The sequence below is a fragment of the Microcaecilia unicolor genome, chromosome 1, assembly GCF_901765095.1.
Source record: "Microcaecilia unicolor chromosome 1, aMicUni1.1, whole genome shotgun sequence".
Lineage (NCBI taxonomy): Eukaryota > Metazoa > Chordata > Amphibia > Gymnophiona > Siphonopidae > Microcaecilia > Microcaecilia unicolor.
Genome location: NC_044031.1, coordinates 256,283,176 through 256,295,793, shown reverse-complemented (window position 1 = coordinate 256,295,793; position 12,618 = coordinate 256,283,176). Strand labels below are relative to the sequence as shown.

Below are 12,618 nucleotides of genomic sequence, written 5' to 3'. Positions count from 1 at the left end.
CTAGTGCGCCTGGTGGAGCAAGAGCCTCTACCACTAGGGGAGATGGTTCGGTTGTGTCAGGGTCCGATCGTCGTGCCCGACCCATCTCCGTTCTTGCTTATGGCTTGGCTCTAGAGATGGGCCGGTTGAGAAAGAAAGGATTATCCCCCAAAGTTATTGATACTATGCTCTGGTCGCGTAAATGGTCCACCTCTTTGGCTTGTGTGCGTGTGTGACGCATCTTTGAGAGTTGGGGCCAGGATCGTTCTTCTCTTCCTTTTCACTCTTCTATTGCGGAGCTTTTGGAGTTTTTGCAGGATGGTTTGGACATGGGTCTAGTTTTGTCCTCTTTGAAGGTACAGGTTGGGGCTTTGGCCTGTTTCTGGGGGTAAGGTACAGGGGTTGTCCTTGGCCTCTTCTCTGGATGTGATAGGTTTTTTGTGGGGGTGGGGGGAGAACTGATTCTGCCGCCATGGCATCCGTTGGTCCCTCCGTGGGATTTGAATCTCGTTTTGGAGGTTCTTGTGGATGCTTCTTTTGAACCATTGGAGTCGAAAACTTGCAAGGACCTTACCCTGAAGACGGTGTTTTTGGTGGCTACCATCTCGGATTTCAGAGCTGAAGGCTTTGTCATGTAGGGCTCCTTTTTTTGTCTTTTTCCAAGGAGAAGGTCTTTTTGCAGCTGGTACCGTCCTTTTTGCCTAAGGTAGTTTCTGCTTTTCATGTAAATCAGGTGATTTCCTTGCCATTTCTGGGGGATAGAGTGGGGAATTCAACACAGTGTCGTCTGGTGAAGTTGGATTTCCGATGAGTTTTGCGGTCTTATCTGAGGAGGATGTGGGATTTTTGCACCTAGACAGATTGTTCTGTGTGGAGGCCATAAGAAAGGAGTGGCCGCTTCCAAGGTGATGATAGGAGGTTGAAGGAGGGGATTTCTTCAGCCTACTTGCTCAAGGGTCGCAAGGTGCCTTCTGTTCTCAAGGCGCATTCCACTAGGGGGTTGGCTTCTTCCTGGGTGGAAAGCAGTTTTATTCCCCCACAGGATATTTGCAGAGCAGCGGTCTGGTCCTCTTTGCATACCTTTGTGAAGCATTATAGACTTTGACGTTCAGTTGAAAGAGGATGCTAGGTTTAGAGCAGCAGTGTTGACCTCTAGTTTTCAGAGATCCCGCCCTTAGATCTTTACTGCTTTGGTACGTCCCAAGCATCTTGACCGGGCTGGAGGGTTGCTGAGGAAGATGAAATTAGGCCTTACATGCTAATTTTCTTTCCTCTAGACCCTCCAAACCGGTCAAGAACCCGCCCTGTCTTTCAATTCCATGTTTGTTTTGGGATTATTGAGCCTGGGTTTTGCTATGGTTGCTGAAGAGTGAGTGTCTATATTTTATTGGTCTTGTTCCTGGTGCTAGACTGGTGCAGGTTGGGGCACTGGTTGCGCTCGGTCTGCAGAAGCACCCTCCATGTTCGGAGGAGTTCCATGTACAGGGTTCTGAGAGAGAATTTTTCTTTCTCTGCTTGGTTATTGATATACTGGCTAGTTGGGGTTCTGCACAGGTTATATATACAGTGTTCAGAGTTTGTGTGTTCTCAGTCTCCCTCTGCTGGTAGGCTTGCAAAACCGGTCTGGAGGGTCTAGATCAGTGGTAGGCAACTCCGGTCCTCGAGAGCCGCAGGCAGGTCAGGTTTTCAGGATATCCACAATGAATATGCGTGAGATAGATTTGCATACCATGGAGGCAGTGCTTGCAAATCTATCTCACGCATGTTCATTGTGGATATCCTGAAAACCTGACCTGCCTGCGGCTCTCGAGGACCGGAGTTGCCTACCACTGGTCTACAGGAAAGAAAATTAGCAGGTAAGGCCTAATTTCACCTTATGTTACAGTAATTATATCCGCTGGGGAAAAGTATAAGGGGTCCTTTTACTAAGCTGCAGTACAAAGGGCCCTGCGCTAGCGGCAGGGGCCATTTTTATCACGTGTTGTGGCCCTTTTTACCACAGCAGGTAAAAAAGGCTGATGAAAATAGCCATGGAAGAAGGGGGTAAGGCTGAAAATAGTCATGGGAGGAGGGGGTAAGGGCTCCCGCGCTAACCCAGTGGTAACCAGGTAGCGAGCAGCACTGTCCAATTACTGCTGGGTAACTGCCATGCTAGAAAATAGTGCCCTATTTTCCCTAGTGTGGGAAATGGTGCGTTAGCCGCACCATCTCCAGTGCCTGTGTTCGGCAAGTGGTAGTTCCATATTTGCACATGGTAAGCCCGCATTGGGTTTACTGCCACATTGTAAAATGGCCCCTAAGTGCTGAGAGTTGGATTTGCACCTGGTGAGCAGATCCACAGCTATACTTTCATCGAATAGGAAGTTGTTACTAGGCAAAGGATTTTTTTTTAATTGATTGTGTTCACCATAATTGATGCAAGTTGCATTTTCCTGTCCTTTTTATACAACACACATACATGTGAGTTCTTTGTAGTGAGGAGTGTTGTTTTCTTATGTTCGTATTTGCCTTCAGGTTCTTGCACTAGTGTTTGTGCGCAAGCTCTTGGACTTTGGTTTTACCAAACGAGAACTGAGCTGGCTTGATGACTTAATGCCAGAGAGTAAAAAAAAGAAAGAAGATGATCAAAAGAAAAGAGAAAAAGAGGTAAGAGTAAGGACTGTATGTACCCCTGGATTCTGTGCAGTGCACCTAGAAATTGGTGCTGAAATCCAAGCATATTCTGTAACAAGCCACATAACTTAATTGGCTTAAAAAGCCAATAAGCATTGTTTTGAGCACTTAAGCAATAATGAGCACTAATTAGCAATTAGAATATACGCACACAGCTCCCTAAGCGTATTCTGTAACTCACTGCGTCTAAATTGTGATTCATTCAGGCAAAAAGGGATGTGGTTATGGGCATTTAAATGGGCATGTCTTGGGTGTTTCAAAATTTACATGCGTTGTTATAGAATATAGCCATTTACACCTAAATCTACACGCTAGGAGGCACGTTTTAGGCGCTAGGATATCAACTAAGCATATTCTATATACCCATGCCTAAAAATCTATGCTTATAGAATACGCTTAGACGGAAATGTTTTCCACACTGATTTTCTAGGCGCCATATATAGAATCTGGCTCTTAGTGTATACTACAGTTTTAATCAATGATTAGACACTAATCTTATGCCAGATTTCATGCAGTCTAATTAGCTGACACACAGGATGTTGGTTTCCTAAACATTGACTACCTTCTGAGGTAATGCCATAAAAGTGTTTTAAAAATTAATGTTTAAGATAGTAGTAATCCCTCCTGGACTTCCCATGTCCTGTCTAGATAAAATGCTCTCTGTTTCAATTCTCTAGATTCATGACTTCAGGGTTCAAGATTTCCTTAAGAAATATGCATGTGAGAAAGTGAGGGCATATTTGTCTCTATTGTATGCATATCTGTCTCATGAATGTTCATTAGGAGTACCCTAAAACCCTAACTATTTGCAGCTCTCCATAACTGAACTTGTGCATTTCTACTCTAAATTATATCTGATGTTTTGTGTTGCAAATAACAATATAACACCAAAGAGTAGGAAATGGAAGAAAACTTGACAGATGATGGGATAAACAACCAAAGTCTATTGTGAAATTCTAGTTTGACAGACTCTAATGACTCGACACGGCACCGCGTTTCGGCACTCTCGTGCATGCTTCAGGAGTGTACAATAAAGAAATGAATAAATATGTCTTTGTAAAATACAGGAAGATATTTAACAAAATGAGCATGTAAAACAGATGTGTTAAAAGGCATACAAAATCAAAAATTATAATGTACGTAATATGTATCTCAAAAAATATTAAACGGCTTATACATCAATATGCAAAAAAAAAAATTTTTGGAAGACCTTAGCACAGGGGTACTATGGATGATAGTTTTTGTACCATCTAATCCAACTCTCAAGAGTCATCACTGGTCTTCTTTTTTTTTATCTTTTAATATATTTTTTTCTTTCTCAAAATTTCCACATCTTTTAAAGAAAAAAACTTTGTATTATAATATTTTATGATTCAAGACTTATCTGAATAGTGTAAGCTCTGGGGGGGGGGGGGGGGGGGGGGGGGGGTGGGGGTTCTGGTCCGTATGAGTCATGTTTCGCCATCTGACTGTATCAAGGATCCATCCCCCTATGTGTGTCTCACACCACCCTTGCCAACATCCTTCTTGACTATAAAAACAGTAATAAACCTGTATGGAAAATATAGAAGAAATTTTTGTATTGTTGCGAAGCTTTTAGAAGTTAAAGCTTACGCTGGTCATATGCTTGAAAAAAGTGAGGCTTTTAAAGATGTGCAACATCTGAAAAAAGTGGTGGAACTTATAAAACAGTATTGCGCTTGCTGTACTTCAAATATTACCAGCGGTCACCTTGACTTGCTGGTAATATGTATTCTGAAAGCGGAAATAATTCTTTGTTAGGGCTAAAGTTGCATATGTAAGAATTAGATGATTTGGTATGCGTCTATGTGTAGTGCGTTTACATAATGCTTTTTCAATGACTATCAAAGTCTCCAACTGTGGTATGTTTGTGTAAAGTGATTCTATATCTAAAGTAACAAGCCAGGTATTGTCAAAATCTCCTTGATAATGTTGTAAAATGTTGATCATCTGGGTGGTAGTTCTGACATATGATGGTATCAATGGAATCGAAGGATGCAAGAAAAAATTAACAAGAATAGATAAGAGCTCAAGAATGGAACTTTTAGCAGACATGATAGGTCTTCCTGGAGGTTTGTCTAAGGACTTGTATCTTCGGGAGAACGCAGATGGTAGGTACTAAAGGGTTCTCTACATAAAGAAACTCTGTTTGGTGGTTAGGAAACCCATCTTCAAGGCAATGTCTACCGTTTCTGTGATGACCTTTTGTATGACTTCAAGTTGCTGAATTTCTGGAATATAGTTTTCCCAGTCCATAATAACGAACCCTCCACCTTTATTGGCAGGCTTGATAACGATATATTGGCTCTTGGCAAGATTATTCATAGCATGACTTTCCATTCTGGTAAGATTGCAATATTTTTGGTGTGATCTTGATTCCAGTTTTCTTACATCTCTAGTGGTACATGAACTAAATGCTCTTATGAGGGGATCTTGTGGCCTTGGAGGAATCAATTTGGACGGATTCTTTATGACTGACTAGTAAAAAAGGCCCATTTCTGACACAAATGAAACGGGCGCTAGCAAGGTTTTCCTCGGAGTGAGTATGTTTGAGAGAGTGTATGTGAGAGTGATTGTGTGTGAGACACAGACTCTCTGTGAGACTGAGTGTATGAGACCAAGAGAGTGTGTGAGTGACTGTCCTGCTTATAATCGAACGAGAAAAACGCACAAGTTCTGACCTAAATTGGGAGATGGACATTTATCTCACAAAAACGAATAACGCGGTATAATCGAAAGCCGAACTTGGACGTTTTCAATTGCACTCCATCGCGGAAGCGTACAAAGTTGACGGGGGCGTGTCAGAGGCGTGGTGAAGGCAGGACTGGGGCATGGTTATCACCCGAACAGAGATGGGCGCCTTTCGCCGATAATGGGAAAAAAGTATGTGTTTGTAGCTAGAATTTAGGACACTTTTCCTGGACCCTGTTTTTTCACGAATAAGGCCCCAAAAAGTGCCCTAAATGACCAGATTACCACCAGAGGGAATCGGGGATGACCTCCCCTGACTCCCCCAGTGGTCACTAACCCCCCTCCCACCACAAAAAATGATGTTTCACAACTTTTTATTTTCACCCTCAAATGTCATACCCACCTCCCTGGCAGCAGTATGCAGGTCCCTGGAGCAGTTGTTAGGGGGTGCAGTGGACTTCAGGCAGGTGGACCCAGGCGCATCCCCCCCCTACCTTTTACAATTGTGCTGCTTAATGCTTAGTCGTCCAACCCCCCAAACCCACTGTTCCCACATGTAGGTGCCCCCCTTCACCCCTTAGGGCTATAGTAATGGTATAGACTTGTGGGCAGTGGGTTTTGAAGGGGATTTGGGGGGCTCAACACACAAGGGAAGGGTGCTATGCACCTGGGAGCTCTTTTACCTTTTTTTTTTGTTTTTGTAAAAGTGCCCCCTAGGGTGCCCGGTTGGTGTCCTGGCATGTGAGGGGGACCAGTGCACTATGAATCCTGGCCCCTCCCACGAACAAATGCCTTGGATTTATTCGTTTTTGAGCTGGGCGCTTTCATTTCCCATTATCGCTGAAAAACAAAAACACCCAGCTCACAAATTGTCGAATAAAACATGGACGTCTATTTTTTTTGAAAATATGGTTCAGTCCGCCCCTTCACGGACCCGTTCTCGGAGATAAACGCCCATGGAGATAGACGTTTTCGTTCGATTATGCCCCTCTGTGTGACACATAGAGAGTGAATGTGATACAGTGTGAGACATAGAGTGTGTGAGAGTGAGTGAGAGAAAGACATTGACTGTGAGAGAGAGAGTGTGAGAGAGAGAGTGTGTGTGTGACAGAGATACCTCCCTCCCCCTCTCTGGTGTCAGGCCCCCCCTCCCTCCTTCTCTCTGGGGTCAGGCCCCCCCCCCCCCCCCCCTCTCTCTCTGGTGTCTGAGCGTTACTGTGCAGGACGGTGAGCTCTGGCTGTGCTTCAAGGAACTGACCAATCCTATTTAATAGAATGCACCTCCAACATTCTGAAGCCGAGAAACCTCTTGTGGTTGGTCACTTCTGCTTGTGACGAACCCGGAAGTACGTGATGTCAATTCAGGAGATGGATACAGAGAGCAGGAATGCCTCAGCCATGCAGTCAGCTTCAGAATGTTGGAGGTGCGTTTTGTTATATAGGATATGTCCACTCTTGTGTTAGATCCGATGTCAAAAAATGCTTGAATAATCTGCAACTTTCTGGTAAACTTGAAAAGGTCAATTCTCATTTAGAACGTATTATATTGTGTGGTAGGAACAAACAGAAGCCCTTTTGGAGGACCTTTGACTCTACTGTGGAAAGAGAAACACTAGACAGATTAAAAATGGGAACACTCATCTCCAACTATCCTGTTGCAATCCCTGCTGTATGGTGGGTGGTAATTGAATTGATTTCTGCCCCTGCCTCTGATCAGGTATCACCGTTGATGATTTGTCCCAATCGTTCTATTGTTGATCCCCGTTGTCTCTCTCCCTAAGTTTCTGTAAAAAAAACATTTGAGTGTGTTTAGGAGCTTACTCAACGTGAGGGAGAGTTAACAGGTAAAGGCGGTGCATTTTGGGGCACAGGTGACTATGGACTGTTTGGAGAAGAAGCATAGAGGTCCCTTGACTCACTTCGCATTCGCATTCTTTTTCTACTATGTTCTATATGACCCACATTTTTTTGTGGGATAGCCCTATTAGCCTCTACTGTCTTGTTGTTAGAAAATATTTATTTTGATTTGTAACTCTTAGTGGTATGTAAGGCCTAGCTTTAGCAAAATTATAGATCAGTTCGTGTCTATAATCTTCCTCATCACATTTAAATTTTTGAATTTTAGTATCTCTAATGTCACTTTTGAGCATATTTACTTTTATATTTGACGTCTTTCAGTATCAATTGTCTATTCAATTATTTATTGATTTATTTTTTTATCTGTATTGGATCTTTTAGTATAGTACATTTCAGTAAACTAGATATATATTATGTACATCTTTTATTTTTTGGTTTAGTACGCCTTTTAACACATTTGTTTTACATATTCGTTTTGTTAAATGTGTTTCTGTATTTTACAAGACCCTCTTTTATCCATTTCTTTATAGTAGACTTCTGAAGCAGGCATGACCATGCCAAAATGTGTTGAGTCATTAGTCTGTCAAACCAGAATTTCACAATAAATTTGGGCTGTTTGTCCCATTTCTATCGAGCCTTCTTCCATGTCCCCACTCTTTGGTATTTTGTTCCTGCTTCATGAGATTTTTTTTTTTTTCAGTTACCTTGTGTTTCTTGCAAATACAATATAAGAAATAACCAAGGGAAAATGGTTTCCAGGTTTCAAGAATATCAGCACATAAATATAAAGGAAAACTAGGGCAAACATTTAGCCTTGCAGCCCCATCATTAATATTTTAGCCCTTTGTCATCATCCTTTCAAAAATCATAACCTTTGTATTCCTCCCAAATTAATCTGGGTAAATGGACAGTTTGAAAATTGCTTCCTCTCCTGACTGATAAAAGTACCTTCTCTTTCTTTGAGTTTGTGTGGCTGTCTGGAGCTGTTTTGATTTGATTGCATCTGCTATTTATAAGAAGCTACTGTCCTAGGCAGCTACCTGGTCCTACCTAATGATTGGACCTGCTCTGTCCTTATGTCTAATTCAGTCCATTATTTGAGATAAATGGAGGGGGTAAACACAAAAGTAAGGAAAACACATCAAAGATCTTTACACCCAAAAATTGTAATACACTAATAATACATACAACCTGAAAGAAGAGTGACAGTAATTGTAAACATCATCATTATTGTTTTTCCTATTTTGCAAAAAAGATTCCAATTGAAAATGAATAAAAAAAGAAGACCTTATGACCTTTAATATTTCATTTACATGGAAATTTTAAGAAGAATACCAAATGTAGTGCCAATATTCTAGCTTTCAAAAGCTAAACTTTTCTTGTCAAAATCAGTTCTGAAAAATTAGGAAAACATTTATTGTATGGCCATGAAAATTAACCTGCCTAAACTTAAAAGTAAATGCAAAATCTTCTCTCTATCAGCTGCTTTAACAAAAATAGTTATTAGTGTTGCCGTATTAACAGGTTCTCCGAGGACAAGCAGGCTGCTTGTTCTCACGACTGGGTGACGTCCGCAGCAGCACCCACATACCGGAAGAAGCTTCGCGGGCGGTCCGCACGCAGGGCACGCCCACCGCGCATGCGCGGCCGTCTTCCCGCCCGTGCGCGACCGTTCCCGCCAGTCCTTTCTTTTCCGTGCCTGGAGAGAGTCGTGCGACTGCCGCTCTCTCTTAGTCAGCCCCGGAAAACCATCGCGTTCTTCGCGAATTCGTTTATTTTTTGTTTCTGTTGCCGCACGCTCCAGTTTTCCTTTAAAAAAAAAAAAGAGAGAGAGCACGCGCTTTATTTTCCCTCGTTTTCTAGCGAGGGCGTCACGTTGCGGCCTTGTGGCCGCGCGGTCGATTATTTTTCGAGGTGTGATTTACCGCCACCATCGACGACTTTAACTTCGCTGACGCGATTTTTCCGTCGATGTCCTCGAAGGTCCCGAGTGGATTTAAGAAGTGTGGTCGGTGTGGCCGGCCGATCTCGCAGACCGACACCCACGCTTGGTGCCTCCAGTGCCTCGGGCCGGAGCACAATATCAAGTCGTGTTCTTTGTGTCTTGGTCTCCGGAAACGGACTCAGGTTGCGAGGCAAGTTCTGCGGGACCGTCTTTTTGGAACTTGCGCCGGCCCCTCCACGTCGACCTCGACGGCATCGGTATCGACGGCCGGTTCTTCGGTACCGGTATCGAGGCCTGAGAAATCGGCACCGATGGCATCGACCCCAGGAGCACAGGTCCCGTCGGCCCGCCGGTCCTCCGGTGAGGGTAGGGGTGAGAGGCCGCGTGGGCAATCGGCCCCGGTCACTCCCTCGGCCCATGGCCCTCGGGACCGAACCCTGTCTGACCCGGTTCCTCGAGACCGAGGGGGATCGACCTCCTCCTCCTCCATTCCACCTGGCACCGATGACGGGCACCGCAAGAAATCCAAGAAGCACCGTCATCAGTCGCCTTCGATGCACCCGGCGCTCGGTACCGGCGAGGAGTCGACGCCGAAGCGCCCGCGTCGAGAGGAGAGATCCCCTTCGGTAGTGGAGGTACCGACGCGTCAGGGTCCCAGCACTTCGGTGCAGTCTCCTGGACCCGAGCAGCTTCCGGCACCGACACCTCTACCGGCCCCCCCCCCCCCCCCCCCCCCCCGCCTTTCCCGGCAGCGGGCCTGGACGAGTGCCTCCGAGCCATCCTTCCGGGGATCCTGGAAAGGCTGATGCGCCAGGCTGTGCCGGCGCCGGGGGTACTTGCGCCCTCGGCGCCGTTGACTGTGGCGCCGGCGAGCTCTAGCCTGGTGCCGAGGCCGTCGACACCGCCGCCACTTGCGGCGCCGGTCTCGACCGCCACGCAGGTGGAGTCCCCGTTGATGGAGGGAGCTTCGTCCCCGCCGGCGCGGGAGTCCACCGCTCGACGACACCGAGGCCTCGGTGCCTCGACATCGAGCCGGGCCCGGTTAAGGACTCAGCTACATGAGCTTATGTCCGATACCGAGGAAGAGGCCTCGTGGGGGGAAGAGGAAGACCCCAGATATTTCTCCTCAGAGGAGTCTGCGGGTCTTCCCTCAGACCCCACGCCTTCACCAGAGAGGAAGCTCTCGCCTCCTGAGAGCCTCTCCTTTGCCTCCTTTGTAAGGGATATGTCTATTTGCATTCCCTTCCCCGTGGTCTCTGTGGATGAGCCGAGGGCTGAGATGCTCGAGGTCCTCGACTATCCATCACCACCTAGAGAGTCCTCCACGGTGCCGTTGTACAATGTCCTCAAAGAGACACTGCTTCGGAACTGGATGAGACCGTTATCTAATCCCATCATTCCCAAGAAAGCAGAGTCCCAGTACAGAATCCACTCGGACCCAGAGTTAATGCGGCCCCAATTGCCCCATGACTCGGCGGTCGTGGATTCTGCTCTCAAGAGGGCACAGAGTTCGAGGGATACCGCCTCGGCGCCCCCGGGGCGGGAGTCTCGCACTCTGGACTCGTTTGGGAGGAAGGCCTACCAATCCTCCATGCTCGTGACCCGCATCCAGTCGTACCAGCTCTATACGAGCATCCACATGCGGAACAACGTGAAGCAACTGGCGGACCTGGTCGATAAGCTCCCGCCGGAGCAGTCCAGGCCTTATCAGGAGGTGGTCAGGCAGCTGAAGGCGTGCAGAAAGTTCCTGTCCAGGGGTATCTATGACACCTGTGATGTGGCATCTCGTGCTGCGGCCCAAGGTATAGTGATGCACAGGCTCTCATGGCTGCGTGCCTCTGACCTGGACAACCGCACCCAGCAGAGACTGGCCGACGTCCCTTGCCGGGGGGATAATATTTTTGGTGAGAAGGTCGAGCAGCTGGTGGACCAACTGCATCAGCGGGAAACCGCCCTCGACAAGCTCTCCCACCGGGCGCCTTCAGCATCCACCTCAGCAGGTGGACGTTTTTCCCGGGCCCGGCAGGCTGTGCCCTATTCTTTTGCAAAGCGTAGGTACACCCAGCCGGCCCGAAGGCCTCGTCAGGCACAGGGACAGCCCCAGCGCGCTCGTTCTCGTCAACAGCGTGCGCCTAAGCAGCCCCCTGCGCCTCCACAGCAAAAGCCGGGGACGGGCTTTTGACTGGATCCACGGGAACATAGCCGCCCTCAAAGTGTCCGTACCGGACGATCTGCTGGTCGGAGGGAGGTTAAAATTTTTTCACCAAAGGTGGCCTCTCATAACCTCCGACCAGTGGGTTCTCCAAATAGTGCGGTGCGGATACGCCCTGAATTTGGCCTCCCTGCCACCAAATTGTCCTCCGGGAGCTCAATCCTTCAGCTCCCATCACAAGCAGGTACTTGCAGAGGAACTCTCCGCCCTTCTCAGCGCCAATGCGGTCGAGCCCGTACCACCCGGGCAAGAAGGGCAGGGATTCTATTTCAGGTACTTCCTTGTGGAAAAGAAAACAGGGGGGATGCGTCCCATCCTAGACCTGAGAGGCCTGAACAAATTCCTGGTCAAAGAAAAGTTCAGGATGCTTTCCTTGGGCACCCTTCTGCCAATGATTCAGAAAAACGATTGGCTATGTTCCCTGGATTTAAAGGACGCATACACTCACATCCCGATACTGCCAGCTCACAGACAGTATCTCAGATTCCGCCTGGGCGCACGGCACTTTCAGTATTGTGTGCTGCCCTTTGGGCTCGCCTCTGTCCCACGAGTGTTTACAAAGTGCCTCGTGGTGGTAGCGGCGTATCTACGCAAGCTGGGAGTGCACGTGTTCCCATATCTCGACGATTGGCTGGTCAAGAGCACCTCGGAGGCAGGAGCCCTCCGGTCTGTGCAGTGCACTATTCAACTTCTGGAGCTGCTGGGGTTTGTGATAAATTACCCAAAGTCCCATCTCCAGCCAACACAGTCTCTGGAATTCATAGGAGCTCTGCTGAATACCCAGACGGCTCGGGCCTTCCTTCCCGAAGCGAGGGCCAACAACCTCCTGTCCCTGGCTTCGCAGACCAGAGCGTCTCAGCAGGTCACAGCTCGGCAGATGTTGAGACTTCTGGGTCATATGGCCTCCACAGTTCATGTGACTCCCATGGCTCGTCTTCACATGAGATCTGCTCAATGGACCCTAGCTTCCCAGTGGTTTCAGGCCACCGGGAATCTAGAAGATGTCATCCGCCTCTCCACCAGCTGCCGCACTTCACTGCTCTGGTGGACCATCCGGACCAATTTGACCCTGGGACGTCCATTCCAAATTCCGCAGCCCACGAAAGTGCTGACGACGGATGCATCTCGCCTGGGGTGGGGAGCTCATGTCGATGGGCTTCACACCCAGGGTCTGTGGTCCCTCCAGGAAAAGGATCTGCAGATCAACCTCCTGGAGCTCAGAGCGATCTGGAACGCACTG

The 12,618-nt window shown here is 47.3% G+C and overlaps 1 protein-coding gene across 1 annotated transcript in view; it reads left to right on the top strand.

The window, feature by feature from the left end:
* Nucleotides 1-12,618, top strand: part of SLC4A7 (solute carrier family 4 member 7) — a 413,178-nt gene that overhangs the window by 336,827 nt on the left and 63,733 nt on the right. Inside the window, 1 exon segment of the mRNA XM_030205798.1 lies at nucleotides 2,494-2,625. Coding sequence (XP_030061658.1) covers nucleotides 2,494-2,625 — 132 coding nt within the window.